This window comes from Pleurodeles waltl, chromosome 3_1, assembly GCF_031143425.1.
Source record: "Pleurodeles waltl isolate 20211129_DDA chromosome 3_1, aPleWal1.hap1.20221129, whole genome shotgun sequence".
In the NCBI taxonomy this organism is placed as follows: Eukaryota; Metazoa; Chordata; class Amphibia; order Caudata; family Salamandridae; genus Pleurodeles; species Pleurodeles waltl.
The window spans coordinates 269,367,982-269,389,454 of NC_090440.1; the positions used below are offsets into that span (position 1 = coordinate 269,367,982).

At 47.8% G+C, this 21,473-nt stretch overlaps 1 protein-coding gene across 4 annotated transcripts in view; it reads right to left on the minus strand.

Moving 5' to 3' along the window:
- The window catches only part of THSD4 (thrombospondin type 1 domain containing 4), a 1,878,668-nt gene that overhangs the window by 186,634 nt on the left and 1,670,561 nt on the right, over positions 1–21,473 (minus strand). For 2 of the 4 annotated variants that reach the window (XM_069222360.1, XM_069222362.1), the window contains 2 exons: positions 19,497–19,672; positions 18,308–18,404 (listed from right to left, as the gene is read on the minus strand). In XM_069222360.1, the coding sequence (XP_069078461.1) occupies positions 18,308–18,404; positions 19,497–19,672 (273 nt within the window). Of the gene's footprint in view, positions 1–18,300; positions 18,405–19,496; positions 19,673–21,473 lie in introns of all 4 variants that reach the window. The other 2 variants (XM_069222359.1, XM_069222361.1) reach the window with 1 other exon arrangement.

The following is a 21,473-nucleotide window of genomic DNA, read 5'->3' on the forward strand; positions in this document are numbered from 1 at the left end:
CCCTGCACTGCCCATACCACTGGCATGGACAGTGCAGGGGCCCCCTAACAGGGTCCCGTGCAGCTTTTCACTGTCTGCATAGCAGACAGTGAAAAGCGCGACGGGTGCTACTGCACCCGTCGCACAGCCGCAACACCGCCGGCTCCATTAGGAGCCGGCTCCTATGTTGCGCCCGCATCCCCGCTGGGCCGGTGGGCGTAAACTAGGTTTGCGCCCGCCGGCCCAACGGGGATGTCGTAATGGGGACCGCTGAAGTGCGCCTGCATTGGCGGCCGCACGGCGGTTACAGCTTGGCGGGCGTCGTTAGCCACCCGCCAATGTTGTAATGACCCCCATAGTGTTGTGGGTTCATTATACACTCTGCTTGGGCACATGTATTTTAGCTTTGCTTAGGCCTGTGCCCTTTCACCTACAAATGTGCTCTGATTTATTTTATTTTGTTTTTTTCATTTTCAGGTAGAGGGGATGTTTCTATTTTTTAATCAGCTGCAAGTTTGTGATTCTGCGAAAGCATTGTTATTATTATTCTGTGCACGACATTTCACCATGTACCTCTGTCCAAAACTGACAAGAACAGTACATGATAATCCAGCTAGCAATTGTCACCACAAGAGTATGTAAACAGTCCAACACTTAGCACATGCCCACATCACGGCCTTTTTCACAGAACAAAATTATGGGGGTCATTACAACCCTGGCGGACAGTGTTAAAGCAGCGGTAAGACCGCCAACAGGCCGGCAGTAAAAATTTTGCAATTACGACCGTGGCAGAAACCGCCAACAAAGACAGCCACTTTAACACTCCGACCGCCACGGCGGTACAAACAAACAGCGCGGCGGTCACCGCCAACGCACAGGCGGAGGACAAAGTACCGCCTACAGTATCACAACAGGCCAATCCGCCACCTCTGAGGGAAAACGCTCACCTCTACACACCCCACGAGGAACGAGGACACCATGGACCCGAAACTCCAAATTCTCCCTGCAATAGTCTTCCTGCTCCTCTACCAGGAGCACGAACGCCGGCGGCGAAAACCACGTAAGTACTGCATCTACGACACAGGGGAGGGGGGAGGGAAAAAACAGGGACACACACACGCAACACCCCCACCCCCACCCTCACCCACTACAACACACACACTAATACTGCATGATACATCACAGTAACACACCCAACCCCCCAGAAGAATGCAAAGACAATAGAAAATGAGTGTAACCATTGTAATATATTAAAATCAAGTAGGCAAAAATATATATATACACCATGTACAAAATATATACCAAGCATATTAGTCCAGGTAGTGCTCCAATTAAGTCTGTGGAACACTGGGCCCACACGGTATGGGCGAGGCCCACACAAGATCCCCGACCATGACAGAGAGAACACTGCAGGGGCATCAGAGAGCAACAAAACAGGCACCTCAGGGGGAGGGAAAGGGGGGGCACCTCAGCCGGTTGAGTGCACGACACCAAAGAGACGAGAGGGCCACATGCCCACTGTTCCATCCTGGGGAGTGCAAAGCCACAGTCTCTCAAGTCTCTACAGTGGGTGGTTTGCCCACTGTTCAATCCTGGGGAGTGCAAAGCCACAGTCTCTCAAGTCTCTACAGTGGGTGGGTTGCCCACTGTGCAATCCTGGGGAGTGCAAAGCCACAGTCTCTCAAGTCTCTACAGTGGGTGGTTTGCCCACAGTTCAATCCTGGGGAGTGCAAAGCCACAGTCTCTCAAGTCTTTACAGTGGGTGGGTTGCCCACTGTGCAATCCTGGGGAGTGCAAAGCCACAGTCTCTCAAGTCTCTACAGTGGGTGGTTTGCCCACAGTTCAATCCTGGGGAGTGGAAAGCCACAGTCTCTCAAGTGGATAACAGTCTCCATTGGTTCTGGAGGGGGCATGGTGCCCAGAGTGCTTCATCCTGCTAAGGACAGAGGTAATGGATGGATCTCTCCACTGGTTCTGGAGGGGGCTTGGTGCCCAGAGTGCTTCATCCTGCTGAGGACAGAGGTAGTGGATGGATCTCTCCACTGGCTCTGGAGGGGGCTTGGTGCCCAGAGTGCTTCATCCTGCTAAGGATACAGGTAGTGGATGGATCTCTTCATGGTTCTGGAGGGAGCATGGTGCCCAGAGTGCTTCATTCTGCCCATGACGGACTCAGTAGCGTCAGTGCCCTTGGCGCTCATGGGCCAGCGTTGCTTGAGACGGCGGTGCCCTGTTCAGCGGTGCTTGAGGCGGTGGTGCCCTGTTCAGCGGTGCATGAGATGGCGGTGCCCTGTTCAGCGGTGCTTGAGACGGCGGTGCCCTTTTCAGCGGTGCATGAGACAGCGGTGCCCTATTCAGCGGTGCTTGAGACTGTGGTGCCCTGTTCAGCGGTGCATGAGACAGCGGTGCCCTGTTCAGCGGTGCATGAGACGGTGGTGCCCTGTTCAGCGGTGCTTGAGACGGCGGTGCCCTGTTCAGCGGTTCTTGAGACGGCGGTGCCCTATTCAGCGGTGCTTGAGGCGGCGGTGCCCTGTTCAGCGGTGCTTGGAGTGGCGGTCTCCTTTGCAGTGAATCAGCTTCTGGCGGTCCTTCATGGCCCAGCGGGGCTTTTGCTGGCGGTCCTTCATGGCCCAGCGGGGCTTGTGCTGGCGGTCCTTCATGGCCCAGCGGGGCTTGTGCTGGTGGTCCTTCATGGCCCAGCAGGGCTTGTGTTGGTGGTCCTCTCTGTCCCAGCGGGGCTTGTGCTGGTGGTCCTTCATGGCCCAGCGGGGCTTGTGCTGGCGGTCCTCTCTGTCCCAGCAGGGCTTGTGCTGGCGGTCCTTCATGGCTCAGCACGGCTTTTGCTGGCGGTCCTTTATGGCCCAGCGGGGCTTGTGCTGGCGGTGGCCTCCTGGACAACTGGGCTGGTGCTGGCGGTGGCCTCCTGGGCAGCTGGGCTGGTGCTGGCGGTGGCCTCCTGGGCAGCTGGGCTGGTGCTGGCGGTGGCCTCCTGGGCAGCTGGGCTGGTGGCGGTGGCCTCCTGGGCAGCGGGATGATGGTGGTCTTCTCCGCTGTGCTGCTCTTCCCAGACTTGCTGACTTTCTTGTGCCCCTTCCCCACCTTGGAAGGTGTCGCAGCTGACTCCACACTCCCACCTGTACCCCTGGGAGCGGCTTTGGTGGCTGGAGTCTTCCCCCTCTCCCGCCGGGCACTGGCCAACTTCTGATGCTTCACAGGTGGGGGACTGTCTGTGCTGTGGCTCCGTGCCACACTGGCTGCCCTGGTGGCCGGTGCACTCCATATTCCGGGACTATTGGTCCTGGAGATGTTGTGGCTGAGGTGCTAGTTCGGGACCTATGAGACGGATGGGGTGGGGGAGGTGTTGGAAAGAGGTCAAGGTTGGACAGGAAAAGTTTTTGGGAGACACTGGGACGTGTAGCTGGCGGGGGTTTGGGAGTGGAGGAAGAGGTTGTGGTTGTAGGAGGTGTTCGTTTGCTGACTTTGGGTGAAGGTGCATGCGCTGGAGGCTGTTGTGAGGTGGATGGCTGTTGGGTGGGTGTGTGCCTGCGGGTGTGTAGCTTGGGAGGGGGCGTCACAGACACACTGGGAGAGGACACAGGGGATGTGTGAATGGTAGTGGGGGTGGTGACTGCACTTGAGCAGGGTGTGGTGGTGGGTGTGCTGGTGATGGTAGTAGTGGCTGTAGAGGTAGTGCATGCAGATGTGAGTGTAGACGAGACTGGGAGGGAGGAGGGAGACGAGGAGGAGGGGGACACAGTGGAGGCAGTGGATGTTGGTGTGTCTGCATGTGTGTGATGCTTGCGTGAGTGCCTGTGGGATGTGTGGTGCTTATGTTTGCCTGAGCTTCCCTTGTGTGTTGACGAGTGTGCATGCTGGTCTGTAGGTGTGCTTGTGATAGGCTGGGGTACAGGGGATTGGTTCTGGGTGGAGGAAGGTGGAGGGGGAGGCTAGACACAGGGACAATGGCTGCCATCAGTGCTGAGGCCAGAGTCTGAAAAGCTCGCTGAAGGGCCGCCTGACCAGAATGAATGCCCTCCAGGAATGCATTTGTTTGTTGCAGCTGCCGTTCTACACCCTGGATGTCATTCAAAATGGTAGACTGCCCAACAGTGAGGGACCTGAAGAGGTTAATGGCCTCCTCACTGAGGGCAGCAGGGGTGACTGGGGCAGGGCCTGAGGTGCCTGGGGCGAAGGTGATGCACACCCTCCCGGATGAGCGGGCACGGGGCGACGGCTGAGGGGCTGCTGGGAGGGCGGTGCTGGAAGGGGGGGTGGCGGCTGTACCTGTAGATGGGGGGGCACAGATGTTGCCGCCACCACAAGGGAGCTCCCATCAGAGGACGAGTCCGTGTCACTGGTCTCAGCTCCTGTCCCCGCCGTGGAGCTCCCCTCGCCCTCCGTCCCACTGGTGAAGTCCGATTCCGTAGTGTGGCCCTCCATGGCCATGTAGGATGCAGCCCCCTCGTGCTCCGTTGCCACTGTTCCTCCGCCTGATGATGCAAATGCACACAAGAACAGGGATACCACAAAAAAGGGGGGACGACGACAGAAGAAAGACATGTTGAGTGCATGCATCACCGCTACCGTTGGCGGACACGACAGACACACAAGCCCCCTGCACTACGCCACGCTCTTGGGCTCCACTGTTCAATTCCTGGGAAATGGCCTACTAGGCTATGGATGACATCTGCACACATGGATGACACAGGGGCATGACTAGGTGTACTTGGCACTCTACAGAGTTGCGGTGGGGTGCCACATGGCCTGCCTTACGGAGGGACCTTGCCTACGGAACTCGCCCTGGCCTAGGGAAACCCACAGCCCACCTCCCCCACGCAGACCCCTTCACTGCACGCAAAATCATCAGAATGCAAGTGTACTCACCCCCTTGTGGCTGCTGTGATGCCCTCAAGCGCCCATCGAACTCCGGGTACGCCACCTCCAGGATCCTGAACATCAGGGCGGCCATGCTGCGACGGGCACCCCTCCCACGCTGGGAGGCCATCCCCAGCTGAGCCTCCGCCGTCTTCTTGCTCCAGCAGCAAATGTCCTCCCATCTTTTCCGTCTGTGGTAGACCCCCAGGGTCTGGACGTCCTTGGCGATGGCACACCAAATATATTTTTTCTGGTGGGCGCTGACCTACATGATTTGTACAGGGGGAAGAGAAAGTTATTACAAACTGCACCGTCAAAGTGATTGGCCCCCATCCCTACCCTTGCCATGTGGCACATGCACTCACCATCGTTTCATGCATGCCACACTCTCCCCCCTTCCTTCTTAGATCCACCCCTCTCCACACAGGCATAGCCCATACAACATGCTCCCAGTGTACTTACCTCTTTGTCTGGAGGACCGTAGAGTAGCGTGTACTGGGGGAGGACCCCATCCACGAGTTTCTCCAACTCCTCCAATGTGAAGGCAGGGGACCTTTCCCCAGACACTCTAGCCATTGTCTCTTCCAGACCGAGGTCACAGCAGCACTTGCAGTGTAGGTCCTCTCCTGTCGAGTGATTGAACAGATAGAAAATGGTAGTCACGTCTGCGGCGGTGCGTACCGTCACCGCCGGCGTACATCGTCATTGGCTCCTGGGACCCATAGGGTCCAATGTTAACCAATGCAGCATTGCGCCGCGGTCTTTGACTGCCTACCGCGACGGTGTACAAGGCCAGCGCAGTTACCTCACATCCCATTGTCCCACCTTACAGGTCAGACAGCCCCCATTTCAGGGGCCCACATGCCTTCATTTTCAACTGCGTCACACATACCTACGCCTAGACTCAACACACATACAGGCCACTTTTTAGATTATGAATGGTGTTCTGTGTAAGCTGTGGGTATGTACCTCTGAGTTGTTTGACTCTGTGCTCGCTGTTGTCCTTCATAGGCACCGTCCGCTGGGACCTGTGAGGAGATGGCGGCATCCTCCGGTGTACCGACTGTTGGTGGACCTGTCGACAATGGAGGAAAGACATGTGATAACCACATACAGGCTTGACCGTGCCACAATGCAGGAACTATGTACCCAGTTGGAGCCAGACCTGATGTCAGCTATCCGCCATCCCACAGGAATCCCCCCTCAAGTGCAGGTGCTGTCAGTGCTCCATTTACTTGCAAGTGGGTCATTTCAAACAACAGTGGCCATAGCATCAGGGATGTCCAACGTGTTGTCCAGAGTGTTGTCTGCCCTGCTGAAACACATGCAGAGCTACATCGTTTTCCCTCAGGTAGAGGATTTGCCTACAGTGAAAGGTGATTTCTATGCCCTGGGACATATCCCCAACATCATAGGTGCCATTGATGGGACACATGGTGCTTCGGTACCCCCCCACAGGAGTGAACAGGTGTACAGAAACCGGAAGAGCTATCATTCCAAGAATGTACAGATGGTATGTTTGGCAGACCAGTACATCTCCCATGTGAATGCCATGTTTCCTGGCTCAGTGCATGGCGCCTACATCCTGCGGAGTAGCAGCATTCCTTATGTGATGGGTCAACTCCAGAGGCACCGTGTGTGGCTATTAGGTGAGCACCTGGAAGCTAGTCAGTGGGAATGGTTGTCTGGGGATATCCCTCCAGGTTAGTGTGTGTCTAACAGTTGTCCCTCGCCATTTGCAGGTGACTCTGGTTACCCCGACCTGTCATGGCTACTGACCCCAGTGAGGAATCCCAGGACAAGGGCAGAGGAACGCTACAATGAGGCCCATGGGCGAACTAAGAGGGTGATCGAGCGGACCTCCTGAAGGCCAGGTTCAGGTGCCTCCATATGACAGGTGGATCCCTATTCTACTCACCAAAGAAGGTGTGCCAGATCATCGTGGCCTGCTGTATGCTTCATAACTTGGCTTTGCGACGACAGGTGCCTTTTCTGCAGGAGGATGGTCCAGATGGCGGTGTTGTGGCAGCTGTGGAGCCTGTGGACAGTGAAGACGAGGGAGCAGAGGAAGAAGACATGGACAACAGGGACTCAGTGATCCAGCAATATTTCCAGTGAAACACAGGTAAGAATACAGACCTGCCTACTACATGTACTTAAACACTACTGCCTCTCTACTGTCTATCGTTTTCACCCAGTATATGGTCACCGAGTTGTCACTTTTCCTTACGATTTCACAGATCTGGGTCCCACAGTGTGACATCTGCTTTGATTCCTCATGGACTAGAGCTGTGTAGCATAGGTATGTTGACATTACAAATGAAAGAGCTTTTTGCCACAGCTATTGCTAATACAGTATTCCGAAATCACAGACTGACTCCAGATTGTTTTGTGCTTTAAGGGTGTTTATTTAAGTGCTCAATATTGGAGGGGGTTGTAAAATGGTGAGGGGTGATGGCGGAGGAATGTCCATGGCGAAGTCCAGTCTATTAGTCTCACAGGTGCATTGCCCAAATGGGCATAGGAAGTGGAGCTGGGGCAGTTTAAGGATGGACAGGGTGACAAAGTGGGACAGTAGGATGACAATCAGGGTGGTCTCATTTCTTGGCGGGGGTCTTGGCATCGTTCTCTGTCTTGTTCCTGGATCTCAGGGACCATTTGCGAGGTGGTTCTCCCTCTGCAGGGGGTGGGGTGCTGGTGTGGTGGTCCTGTGGCGGTGCCTCCTGTCCACTAGCGCCGGCGGAGGTGGGGGGCAGTTCATTGTCCAGACTAGTGTCAGGGACCCCTAGTAGTGCCACAGTGTCCCTCCTGGTGTTGAGTACTTCCTTCAGCAACCCTACGATGGTGCCCAGGGTGGAATTGATGGTTCTGAGTTCCTCCCTGAAGCCCATAAATTGTTCCTCCTGCAGGCGCTGGGTCTCCTGAAACTTGTCCAGTACCGTTGCCATCGTCTCCTGGGAGTGGTGGTAGGCTCCCATGATGGAGGAGAGGGCCTCGTGGATAGTGGGTTCCCTGGGCCTGTCTGCCCCCTGTCGCACAGCAGCCCTCCCAGTTACCCTGTGTTCCTGGGCCTCCGTCCCCTGGACCGTGTGCCCACTACCACTGCCCCCAGGTCCCTGTTGTTGGGGTGGTGGGTTAGCCTGGGTTCCCTGTAGTGGTGGACACACTGCTGATTGACGTGTCCTGGGGACGGAGGTATGGGCTCTGTGGTGGCCTGTGACTGGGTGTGGGTAATCGACTGTCCCGAGGTCCCCGATGGGCCGGGCTGGTCATCTAGATCCAGTTGGACAGAGGTGCTGTCATCACTGTGGGCCTCTTCTGTTGGTGGTGTGGACATGTGTGGACCTTCCTGTCCGGTGACGTTGGGTAGGGGTCCTGCAGGGGTATAAAAGAATGGTTATTACATCTGTGTGTGGCATGGTGTGCAATGGGTGGGTGACCGTGTACCCCATTGCTTGCATTCCTGTGTGGGACCTTGTGTGATGATGTTTTAGGGGGGTGTATGGATATGTGCAGTGGGCATGCTTTAGTGATGGGTGTCCATGCTTTGTTGTTGCATGCAGGGCTTGGGGTTAGAATGTGTGGTTTGTGATGTTGGGACATTTGTGAGGAGTTAGAGTGATGGGGGTGAGGGTGAGGGTGGGGTATGTGCTGGCATGCAGTTAGGGTGGGGGATGTAATAGTTAAGATTTGACTTACCAGAGACCATTCCTCCACCTACTCCTGCGAGGCCCTCAGGATGCAGAATCGCCAAGACCTGCTCCTCCCATGTTGTTAGTTGTGGGGGAGGAGGTGGGGGTCCGCCGCCAGTCCGCTGCACCGCCAGGTGGTGTCTTGAGACCATGGAACGCACCTTTCCCCGTAGGTTGTTCCACCTCTTCCTGATTTCCTCCCGATTTTTTGGATGCAGTCCCACTGCGTTGACCCTCTCCACTATTCTTCGCCATAGCTCCATCTTCCTTGCAATTGAGGTGTGCTGCACCTGTGATCCGAATAGCTGTGGCTCTACCCGGATGATTTCTTCCACAATGACCCTGAGCTCCTCCTCCGAGAACCTGGGGTGTCGTTGCCGTGCCATGGGGTGGTGTAAGTGATGTGTGGGGTGGTGTGTGGGGTGATAAGTGTGCTGATATGTAGTGGTGTGTAGTGTGCAGTGCGTGGAAGTTATGTGGGTGATGGTGTTGTGTGCCTGTGGATGCTTGTATTGTTGATGGTGGTGTCTCTCTCTGGCCTTCGTTCGTGATTTGTTGTCGCAAGGGTTTGTGGGTGATGTGGGTGTGTGTTTTATATAGTATTGGGTGTGTGGGAGTGGTGTGTGTATGCGTATCAGGTGTGTGTATTTCGAATTGTCCAATGTGGGTGTGTTTTGTATGAGTGTGTGTATTTTGAGCGCGGCGGTGTGTACAACTAATGGAATACCGCGGTTGAAAGACCGTTGCATGGATTCGTGTGTTGTGATAGTGTGGGCGTATTTCTGTTGGCGTGACGGTGGAGGTTTTGTTATCGCCAGTTTATCACTGACCTTTGGTGTGGCGGACTTGTGTGGGTGTCTGAATTTTGGCGGATTCCGTGCTGTGGGTCATAATAGCTGTGGCGATTTTCCGCGGCCGCGGCGGTGTGTTGGCGGTCTTCTGCATGACGGTACGTGGCTTTTACCGCCAATGTTGTAATGAGGGCCTATGTTTCTTATTAAAAAAACTGTATAGTCCAACGGACGACAGGGACGTCATTCCGGCCAGCATTCCGTCAATGCTGCATGGCATTTCATTGCTGACCTCAGCCCTGTCTCTACAACCAGCCCAGGAGATGGCTGGCAGACCCCTATCTCCCAGGTAATGGGGGTGGGTGCTCCTCTCATGGACTAAGTACGGACAGATTGGGCTATCACCGCTATGCAGTAACTTGGGAGTTAGGGTTTGGTAGAATTTGGCTATGTATGTTATTCCAATATGTTGGGGCTGTTTATTTTTTCTTGCTGGTCACCACCATTCTAATTTTGTTATGTCTCATTTCAGCCCATATATTTTACCGTATATTGCAGACTTTTCAATAAATGTATTGAAAACAATCCTGCAACTCTCGCTTTGTGTGTGTATGAGACCTTTTGCTAACAAGCAAAAGGGGTGAGACTTGTCGACCATAACTTTCCCAGAGAAGCCACAATGTGTCATGTTCAGGCTGCCACAAATCACCCTTTCTTTCAGGATTGAGTGCAGTGCTGCTAGCTAGTCGAAAGGATTTGTCCGACAGCTGCCAAGACAGTGTGGGATTGACTCATTCACCCACAAACTGTGGTGCTGCCTCCCCAAATCCAGCAGTCTCATTCCAATAATGGGAGTCCTACGACAATAGTTAATGTAGTCTGGCTAGCTAGGTGACAACAGGGTGTACGGAGGTAATTAACAACTGTAAATTATAACTATCATTTTTCAATTTCTAGGTTATTTAATTGATTGTAATCCTCAATCATCAGGTTCCCCATACCACCAACAGCCTCCCCTCCTGTCAGTCAGAGGTTTAGTTATGGATGTCACACATTTTTCTCAAGCCTAATGCCAAAAACACGGAGAGATTATTCTTTGAAAACACTATTAAGTGATGACATAACTTCCTTTGGCCTTAGAATTTGGGAAAATTGCCCTACCCTCCAAGCAAGATGAAAACCCAAGGAGTTATGTTGAATGAATATCAGTCCTTGAAAGCTCAGATAAATACTGTATTTTTAGCTCTCTTATACTCAAGGAATATTTTGCCTTCTCATTTGCAAGCCCAGATAGTTTTCACCTCTATCCTTTCTTGATTGATTAATGCAAATTTCTCTACCTGGGGACTGCAAGAATCCTCAAAAACACTTCAGAGGATCCAAAACTTCATGATCAGGTTGGCCAACAACCGGCATGGATTTGTCCATTTAACTCAGGCAGGAGTTCACTTTCAGTGGCTTCTTGTTAAACAAAGAATTATCTTTCAAATGTTGTGTTTAATGATTTACAATGCAGAAAAATCTCCTCTTACAGAATGATTCAATCAATTATATGGCTGTGGGAAAGTTGTGCTATGTATCACAGCTAATATTCTCAGTGCAACCTATGGAATGGTCCCATTCAGCCAGACTTGCCTTCTGTTATCTTGGATCCATTCTTTAGAGTAGCCTTCCATTACATAGTAGATACATTTAGTCCTATTTAACATTCAGAAACTTTGGGGAGACTTTTCTCATGTGTTGATCTCAGGCTACTTTATTCACATGCCTATGTTTGTGATCAAGCGCTTTTTAAAAAATAACTCACAAAATAAATCAATCAATGAACAAAGATGCTAGTTAACACTAGTATGTCTATAAGTACCTTCACTTTAAAGTGGTAGTTAATATATTAGGCTCAATATTATGATAGACTACCTTTCTACAGAACTGGCCAATACCTCTTGCATTCCTTTTGACTCAAAATAAATAGAAGCTTGAATAGATCAGTATGGCAGAGGAAAGAGATAATATTTTGAGTCAGATGTCCAAAGGTTTTTTGAAGTTGAAAATGGCCCAAGTCTCGGAACTAGGCCATCTGCCACCTCAAAGCGCTTATTTTCATATACAAAATGCAAGTTGTGATTCAGTAACTTGTTACCGAATTGCAAATGCAAATTGACATTCGATATTTGGAAGGGGTGTGTTTATGACATGCCTTCCAAATACCGATTTGCAGTAGTATGTATCAATGTTTTGCAACCAAATTCCAGTCACAAAACATTAATACTTTACCATTAATTTAAAAATGACGGCAACCCAGTCGCAAATATTTGTTAAGAGCAGGCAGTGGTCCCGCAGACCACTGTCTACTTTTAAAAAACTCAACCTGAAAGGTTTTTTTTTTCTTCTTTTTTTTTTAGCCACATCCCATTTTCCATTAAGGAAAATGGGCTACATTTAAAACAAAGATTCATTTTTTAAAAGGCCACAATTTTTTAGATGCCTCTCATACTGATGATCAATTGGAAATGTTAATTAAAAAAAGAAGTCACATGCATTAGGAATAGCAATTTCTCAACTGCGATTTGCAGTTAATGGCAATTAAGAAGTCACTGTCCATAATGTTATTACATCTGGCCCTTTATGCTATATAAATAACACTTGTGAAGAGATTTTGACCATTGGGTATGGAACACTAGCACTTTTACATCTGGGAGACTATTCATGCCAAACAGGAGGGACCAAATAATGGTTGGCGTCAGTAGTCTAAATGTAAATCACTTTGATCTGAAAATGTCTTACAGTGTCTTGTATGCATGGGTAGGTATGCTGTAGGACATTTTAGATTTTCTTTTGGGAATAGCCTATATTTCATTCCTTTGACATATCAAAGTGGTTTGTATTAATGAATTAGAATCATGTAAATTGTACAATGAATGAGAGTGTGGTATGTTTATGCTAGTTTTATGAGATGGATGCTAGGCTGTATAATGGTTTATATTGTGGCAGTGCCATTGAAATGGCCACACTTTGCAAACTATTTGACTTCAATGCTGTGTTATGCACATGAGTGAGAGAGGGTCCTATCTATTTGATGCTGTGTTATGCACATGAGTGAGAGAGGGTCCTATCTAGTCTTGTATTATTATGACTGTTTCTACATACAATTGGAATGTGGTAATATTATTGTTGGATAGTGTGAGAACGTGCCGTAATGCATTGTCACCTCGTTTTCTTTGACTGATGCTGCTGTTTTTTTACTCTGTGCACGGAGACACTGCTGTCCAAGCCTCAGTGCATGTGCTCTGAACCCTAAAGATGTTGAAAATCTTTTAAACCTGATTGGCACAATTAACTTTCCTATAAGGCCAAAGTACATGGTGTGGAAATACATCCCTTGCATGGAAAGTTAAATTCCACCCATGAACTGCAGAACCTACAGTGGCAGTGAAAATGTGACTTCAGGCCTAGCCTGTGTTGCCTGGTAGCACCAGCTTGACACCTGCTGTGCACACCTGCCAAAATCACTTTCTGGGCAAATAGATTTTAAATATTCAATGAGTCACTTCCAAACACATTTTGCTGCCCACATGGTATGGTGAACAATATTTAAGAGTGGAACATGAGTGACATTAGATATGGCATGTTTCCCGAGAGACTAGGCCCAAAACAACATTGTCACTGGCTGTAGCTAAAAAAGTCAAAATATAGATTAATTCCTTTAATCTATCATTTTTGACCTGTACCAGCTATAGACTCTATTCTACGACTTATTTTTACATTTATTGAAAATCAATCAAACAGTGAAGTAGGATTTTTATTAAATATTTTAGAAATATAACATTTATAAAGTTACCTTGGTGGCATGAAACAAATGGGAGGAAAGCTACACCCGGAACTGGCTTTGAGTGACTACAGAAGAGGGGACTCTACATTAGCCTGGCCACTCATCCGTGTGGGCATAAGGAGAGAAGGGTGTTACCATATAGGATTTTAAGAATGAGGGGTTCTGTGGATTTGTTGCCCCCTAGGATCTTTTACCGTGTTGCTTAGGGCCCCCCCACACACTAGCTGGCATCAGGCATAAATATGGCATCCCCAGTACCGTCCTCAGGCACTTACTAGATCTGTGGAAGATCAAAAGAGGACTAGCCTGCTGTCTGTGACCTGAGAGGAGCCCTGACTGCACCTGCTCTATCTTGTACCTAGAAAAAGGAATGGACTGCAAGGTTCAGTTGGCTGACCTCCCATATGACTACAGAGACACAGCAGGCTGCAAGAGGCCTTTTTTCCTAAAGTGCTCATCTAACCAATAGCAACTTGGCCCTCCTGTTGGCCTCTACCTGACACCCAGAGGATTTCTAGATACTTCCCCTAATGCCCTAGGAAGTCTTAGAAGTGCACTACTTTTATTGTTTAGGCACCGGAAGAAAGTTATGAAACTTATTAAAATGTTTACTACAGAGGTCCACCCAGACCCAAACAAGTGTGCTAACAGCAGTTCCATGTTATAGCAGTGAATTTCACCTTTGTCCTGCTCAGTCTCCCAGCACCTTTGAAAAACAATACTCAGCCCCATTATGTGTGGGGCACTGAAAAATGTTTAACAAAAAATCTTCAGAGCATTCCAGTGAGACCAACATACTTCAAGTATCCAGCCATTGACCACAATTTCAGTTGTGATCCACTCATGGAGTATTGTCTTTGCAAAAAGTGATAAAGTGTCTTTCTGCAATAGGATGCAGAAAGTTGTTTGAAATTATTCACTTCCAAACTTTTCACCGGGACCAATCCACTTGGTGCATGTGACCAAGACTCCATTGCGGTCACCCTCAAATTGTGCCTAGGTCTCAGTCTACCACTTCTTCTGGGCAGAAGACAGTGAGATGCTGACCTATTAGATGATTCAGTTTAGGCATGGTGCCATCCTAGAGCACACTTCACTTCTATAACGTGTTGCTCTAGGAAGCAGAGGCAAATGCAGGGCCCCTTTTAATTGGGCCAGACAATACAGCAGCCTCTTCACCTCATGGCTGTCGCTATCACTGATCATAACTGCCCTCAGCTCTGCCTGGACACCATAAATGATTTTGGTTAAGTGCCTGATGCCTTGAAGTGGAGGTTGTTAGAAATGTTCTAGTTGACAAAGGTATGCATACTGTTCAAGCAGCAACCACAGTACCAGTCAGGGTCAGTCACAAACACATCCTACATTAGCCTGCGCTCACCCCCTGGTAGCTTGGCACAGAGCAGTCAGGCCTAAATTAAGAGGCAATGTGTTAAGTATTTGTGCAATGCTTCAAACAGTAAAATGGTGAAAAAACCAAACAAATGATTACACACCTGGTTAGATAACTAGAGCTTAATTTAAAGAACAAAATAAGACCAAAATAACGAATAAACATAGTTGTAGTGCTAAAAGCATAAGGTGCCAACCAGGGCTATCTAGTCACGATAGACTGGGTTAAATCCAAAGGTTCAGGCTGACTGGAATGGTGTGTGGGGTGGATACAGTACCAGACAATTCTCGTTGAAGTTTTACTTTCTCAAGAATGGAGCTAAGAGTCCCATTCGTGGGGAAGAAGTTCACTGGGAGCAAGGAAAGTGTTTCTGGTCTGTGGGCACAAAGAGTCAGCTGAGCATTGCGGACAGGTGGGCTAAAACCTCTTGGCCGTAATTGGCAATACTTGCTGTGTGATTAAACAAATTTGCGGCTGTTCACACTGTTTCTTTGAGCGAGCAGCACAGTTCCAGAGCTAACAAACATACTGGTGGGCACAAGGAGACTAAAAGCTTCATTTCAGGAGACCAAAAAACACCTCCATGGGCCCAGGACGTGAGAAGTACCTTTTGAAGGTCAGGAGCCTGCTGAAGATGGGTCCAGGAGCTGTGGGAAGCCTGTTTTGTTCCCGAGGCTCAGATCAGCAGACAAGCCAGAAAGTCATTGGTGTCACTCTAAGTTCAAGTTAGATGGGTCCAGTCCTTCCTCAGCAGGCAGGAGAGAAGGCAGCAGGGCAGCACAGCAGAAAATCAGTTCTTTCAGAGCAGCAACACAGTTCTGCTTCTTACTGGTAGTGATCTTCACAGGTCCTGCAGTGTAGTGAGTTGGTAGGGTCAGAGGTCTAGTGCCCTGGTTTTGGAAGGTGGGAGAAGCTTCTAGACAGTGGCTTTGAAGTGCACAGAAATGCCCTTTCCTTCCCTCCCCTGGTGGCTCCAAGTTGGCTGGTGTGACAATACAATCTTTTTAAGCCTACTGGTTGTGGATAGGGCACAGTCTATTCAGGTGTAAGTGTGAGGATGTGGCCAACTCCTCCCTCCCATCCTGCACAGGATGGCTCATCGGAATGTTGATAGCCAATCAATCACACCTAAGTTTCCTTTGTGTGTGGTGGTCTACCCCTTCCAATTCAGGAATTATAGCTTAATAATGAAATAAGAAATCCCCAATATTATTCTATGAGAGGGGTAGGCCTCACAGTAGCAAAAAACACAGTTGAGTTTTTTCCCTACTAGGATATGTAAAACTTAAACGTACAAGTCCTACCTTTTAATTACACAGAACCCTGCCCTGAGGGCTACCTAAGGCCTCCTTTAGGAGTGACTTATATGTACTGAAAGGGGAGTTTAAGGCTTGGCAGGGGATTTTTACATGTCAAGTCGACATGGCAGTATAAATTGCAGTGCAATGACAGACCTGAGACATGGTTAAGTGGCTACTTCAGTGACTAGCACAATCAGTGCTGTAGGTCCACCAGTAGCATTCAATTGACAGGCCCTGGGCATGTGCAATACCCTTTACTAGGGACTTATTGGTAATTTACCAGTGTTACCATGTTTAGCGGAAAGAGCACATACACTTTAGCCCTGGTTGGCAGTGCTAAAGTGTTCTGAGTCCTAAAGCCAACAAAAACAAATGCAGAAAAACAAGAGGTCCAATGGGAAAAGGTTTAGGGATGACCCTGCAGAAAGGGCCAGGTTCAACAAAGATAAATGTAGAAGAGTTCGGGAAAGGAGAAGTTTAGACAGTCTGGTTATTTGGACAATGGGTTGTTCAGGACCATGTACCCAGTGCTTGATTTGTAAATAACAATGTGCTGGTGCTCAAAGCTCGCCTCGAAAACACGCAGCTGCTGCAATTAAATATGTGAGCACATAATACTGAGGCAGCGTAATCCTGAACTCATCTCGGGCCTCTTCAATCTATTTACAGCCACTCCCTGCCCCTTCAGCTCACTCGTGCAGCTTTCTCCCTTGATGACGCTTTTTCGTATTTCTCTTCCTCTGTCTTTCACGTGTGTCTTTTGCTCGGAGTAAATACTTGAAGCCAGTGCTTAATTTGTAAATAAAGAGGTGCCGGTGCTCAAAGCCCTTCTCTTAAACACAAGGCTGCTGTAACTAAATCTGCCAGCACTGAATACTGAGGCAGCGTAATCCTAAAGCCACCTCGGGCATCTTCAATCCATTTACGGTCACCCCCTACCCCTTCAGCTCATCCTGCAACTTTCTACTTTCTCCCTTTATGACGCTTTTTAGTTTTTCCTTCTTCTGTCTTTTTCATATGTGTCTTTTGCTCGCAGCAAATGCTTGAGGCAGAAGAGTAAGCTCCGGCCCTCACAAATAAGTGCTGGTGCTCAGCACCGGAAAAAACAAGCACAAATTAAGCACTGCAAGTACCCCACACACACTGGGGGTACGTAGTAGTAAGTGGTGGAGAAAGAACTCTGTGCTCCCACCAGGACCTTCCACACTAATGCTCAGCTACAGAGGATGCCATTCTTGTGGTATAGCTCATATATCAATAATGGCCAGATTGGAGAAGAAGCTGGTGTACTTACTGTGTAGACCTGGGGCACTTCTGTCTTAATAGCATCTGTTTAATGAAGGCACCCCATATGCTTGAACTACCACCTTCCGTGGCAGCTGGATGCATAAGTGAGGCTAACACAGGATACCCTGAATCAACTATGTAAAGGCTGTAGAACCACCTATGCTTTCAGCAGCCGATGGAAAGATTGTTCACCTAGAATGACTATGCCTCTTTCAAAGAGAATGGTCTTTTCCAAACAATGATTTGTCACTCGGTACTACTACCAAGCCAACTCTGATTTGAGGTTAGTCAGTAAACTTGCAAAACATATTATGAAAATGAGGGGCCATACAGAAACATTACATTGACTCCATTTTAAAGTTCAACAATTGTCTGTTTACCCAAAATGTACTATACGCCTCCTGCTTTGACTGTATAAATATTTAACATCTTTCAATTTAGGCATTTTCAATCATGTCTTCACTACCAAACATTTTCCATTAATTTCAACAAATGTTGGCCAAGTATATATTTACATTATGAACTCACATTCAAAATACAGTTCGAGGATATGTATTGTTATGAAGTGCAAGCTGCTATTTGGAGGCTAAATTACGAGAACAAAGGTGATAGTAAAATAAAATACAGGACCCAGGGACCACCACCTTCTCGGGCTATTGATTGTTGGAGGGGGGCCGCACAGCCCCCTTCGTGGAGCCAATGATGGCCACTGGGTGCCCACCCCCGGGACATAGCTCTTTGCTGTGGCTTGGCGTCAGCTCTTAGCAAACACTCTGCTTGCAGCGATGGAGAGCTTTCAAACAGCTCTCCCTAGCTGCGAGCAGAGATTTCCTCTGTCTCCCTCGCTAAAAAGATGCAGGCAGGGACACAGAGGAAACTGGTCTCTCAGTGTGTATACATATGTATATATAATTATATATATATATAATTATATTGCAAATATAACATCAAAGACAGACACAGGCAAGAGGATGCGTGTCAAGTACAGTTTGTCAGCAACGCTTGATATTACAAATACAGTTTATGAGATTACCTCGAATGAATTCTATAGACTGTTTCAATGTGAGAAGTTATTTGAAATATGCCTCTGCATCAGAGAGATAGAGAACACGATTGCATTTATATTTTTAAACTGCATGTAAGCACACAGCACGAGGTATCACCTGGTCTTCTATGGGGCGGCAGCTGAGGGCTAATGACATTCGCTCCAGGTATGATGTATTCATAGTGTACACCTGGGTTAGGCTGCTGATGTATCATCTGGAGACAAAACAGGCAAGTACATGTTAAGACAAACATGATTGTGACGACGTTTTTATTTTTATCTAAGCTATTGCCAAAAGAAAAATAATGTTCCCTAATGTGCAGCAAACTCAACCGTTAATGTAGCAATCTAAAATGGTAAAGATGCCATACTCTGCATTTATCACCACAGTTCGCTTCGAATTGGATAGAGTATTATTTTGAGGGAAACTATAGTGCATGAAAGAGCCCACTGCAATGACTGCTGCCTAGAACAAAGATCTCACGAAGGAGCTAGGCCGCAAAAAGATTCGGAACAGCATGAATTAAGAAATATTAGAACATTGGAATGCTGGGGGCTCCATTGAAAACAGTGGAGTGCTGCAGGCTTTTACTGGCCGGTAAAAGCCCGCAGCGCCAACATTCCAATGTTCGCTTTGTTCACAGCAACAGCTGTGAACAAAGCCTCACGGAGCCCGAGGGGATTTTAATCCCCTCGGGCTCCGTGAACATTTTTTTTTGTTGATAGAACATTCTGCCCTGAGTGGCAGAATGTTCTAATAGCCTTAGAACCTGCCGTAGCGGGCTCTACCGGCTATTAAAGTCCCTCTCCCTTGTTAAATGCCCGAGCCGAACGAGGGGAGCGGGCCTTTAATAGCCGGTAGAGCCCGCTACGGCGGGTTCTAAGGCTATGTGCCAAACACCTAAGTGGTGGGAATAACGTTGAGAGAACATGAAACTATAAATTGTAAGAACTGGCCGTGCCTATGCTTGGCTTATAATACCTTTTGAAAAAAATTTAATTACAACAATATTTTTAAAGGTTGATCCGAAATTGTGCATTGCTTATGGGATAGAAATATCATGGTGGGTTTATGTGTTTTCACTTGTTTGTATATGTTGTTGGCTCTTAACAAGACACTGTAGCCTGATATTTTAACATTTTGGTAGAAACATTTGATTCACTAATTGAGATACTTTTAATTTGCTACCCCTCCTTTAAGCAGCACCAAGCAATAAAACCCAATTTGGTATTTGCTGATTTGAACCATTCAATCCAGTCAAATGAGGACATCACCACTCAAGTTGCCCTCGATTCAGAGTACTCACATAGACATCCAGGACTTCATTGGTGGGACCTTCTGCTAAAAAAGATTCTCCTGCTGTGCTGGATATTTCGTTTGGACGTTTGTATGTAAACATGGTGCCTCCGCCTTCATACTTCCCAGGACGATCAATTGCCCAGTTTCCATTGATGATAGAACGTCCAGATCGACTTCGAAGTGCTGGTGAAGGAAGATAACCATTTGCTGGTCAGTAGAGAGGAAATTCATCTTTTTATTAGCATCAGTTTATGCATATTAATATATGTGAAAGTAAATGTGGAATTTATTGTAAATTAGCAATTTATATCAGCATAGCCATAAGTAAAATAACTAAGCCTGGACATCATAAATCTGTTTTTTTAATATTATTCAGACATTACTAGTGAAGTTCAAAACCTAATTTGGAAGCTGAGGATGATAGCTGCGAAATGTGAGATCAATAAAAACAACACCCCAAACTGACGTCTTAGCTTGTTGGTTAGCATTTATGCCAGACGTGGCTACAACAAAATCAGTCATTTAAACAATGCAGTTAAATCAAGTTCGACTACTGGTTGATGTTTAAACCCTTGATACCAAAAGTAGATAACCTGTCTCACATTGTGGACTTCAAAGCAACATTTGATTGTGTTTAGCGAGAAAAACTATGCAGAAAATTAGCCAAGTGGCAAATACACCTGCAGTCATAAAGGCAGATTCAAAGATTTCATACCAACACTTGGAAAAATATTAAAATAGGGAATGACACACCAATATCAAGGAAAATAAATACACATGCGAGTCTGACGTAGGCGTGTGTTGGCCCCAACATTATTTAAAATGTTCTTAGCAGATCTGACGCCCCTGCTGAATAGAGTTAACTCTCACTCCCCAACGCTTGGATCTTATGAACTATCAAATTTGCTCTATGCCGATGATCTGATATTAATCAGCGAAACAAAGATGGGTCTTCGGAGATTGATAGACTCTTTAAGCGACTATGCTCAAAGGAACCGTACGGAAATAAATCTTTCAAAGACTAAGGTGATGGTGGTGGGCAATAAACGGAAAAACATCCAGCAGTGGTTTCTGGGAGGCACACAAATGGATACAGTGAACAAATACAAGAGTCTGGGGGTACAGATAGACTCATGAGGCTCGTATGCACCCCAACTGCGCCAGCAAAGAATACAAGATTTAGCGCTAGTGTTTGCCTTTCAAACACTATACAAAACACTAAAGGGTCCATCCATACTTCAAGTGTTGAAAGAAAGTGATGGGCGCTAAACTGCTGCCAAAGGTGATTTAGGGCGGTGAAGGCCTGTCCCGAAGGGACGCATAATTCTTGGACTCTATAGTCACTAAAATCCATAATATGTTTTGTGAGTTCTGAGAAAAGCATCTACAGTGCAGATATGCATGGAATTTGATCTAGTTAAACAAACAATAGCAAGGCGGTGCACATTCGTGAAGGCTGGACAGACTGAAAACATCAACGGATAATTCCATGAATCAATATCTATGGCAAGAAATAAGCAGTGGAAATGTCAAATGACAAATTAAAACTTAAAAATCTCTGGGTCTTCCATATACAGATTCAACGTTCACGAAAACACTAAAAAAAAATCACGAAAAACAATTGTTGCAAGAAGACAAGAGCACATGTTCCAAACGTTGCCTTGCTTGGATGCTGGTGGACGATTATAAGCGACTATCGCTGAAACCACGTGTTGGTTGGTCCATCTACGTAACACAAAAATGTATGAGAAGTCAGCGTGGAAATCTAACCTCAGACGGCCACACGCCGGCGTGGCTGATGATGACGGAAAACAGCTTGCAGGCTGTGTGCGGCGATCAGAGAGGATTTAATCCACTTAGACTGCATATGAAGTATACGAATGTAACCTAGAAGGGAAATCTGCGCCAGACATTCAGCAAAAGGAATATTTGTTCGTGCAGAAATGCACTGCTGGCCTATTTTGACCGAAAGCATATGAGACAG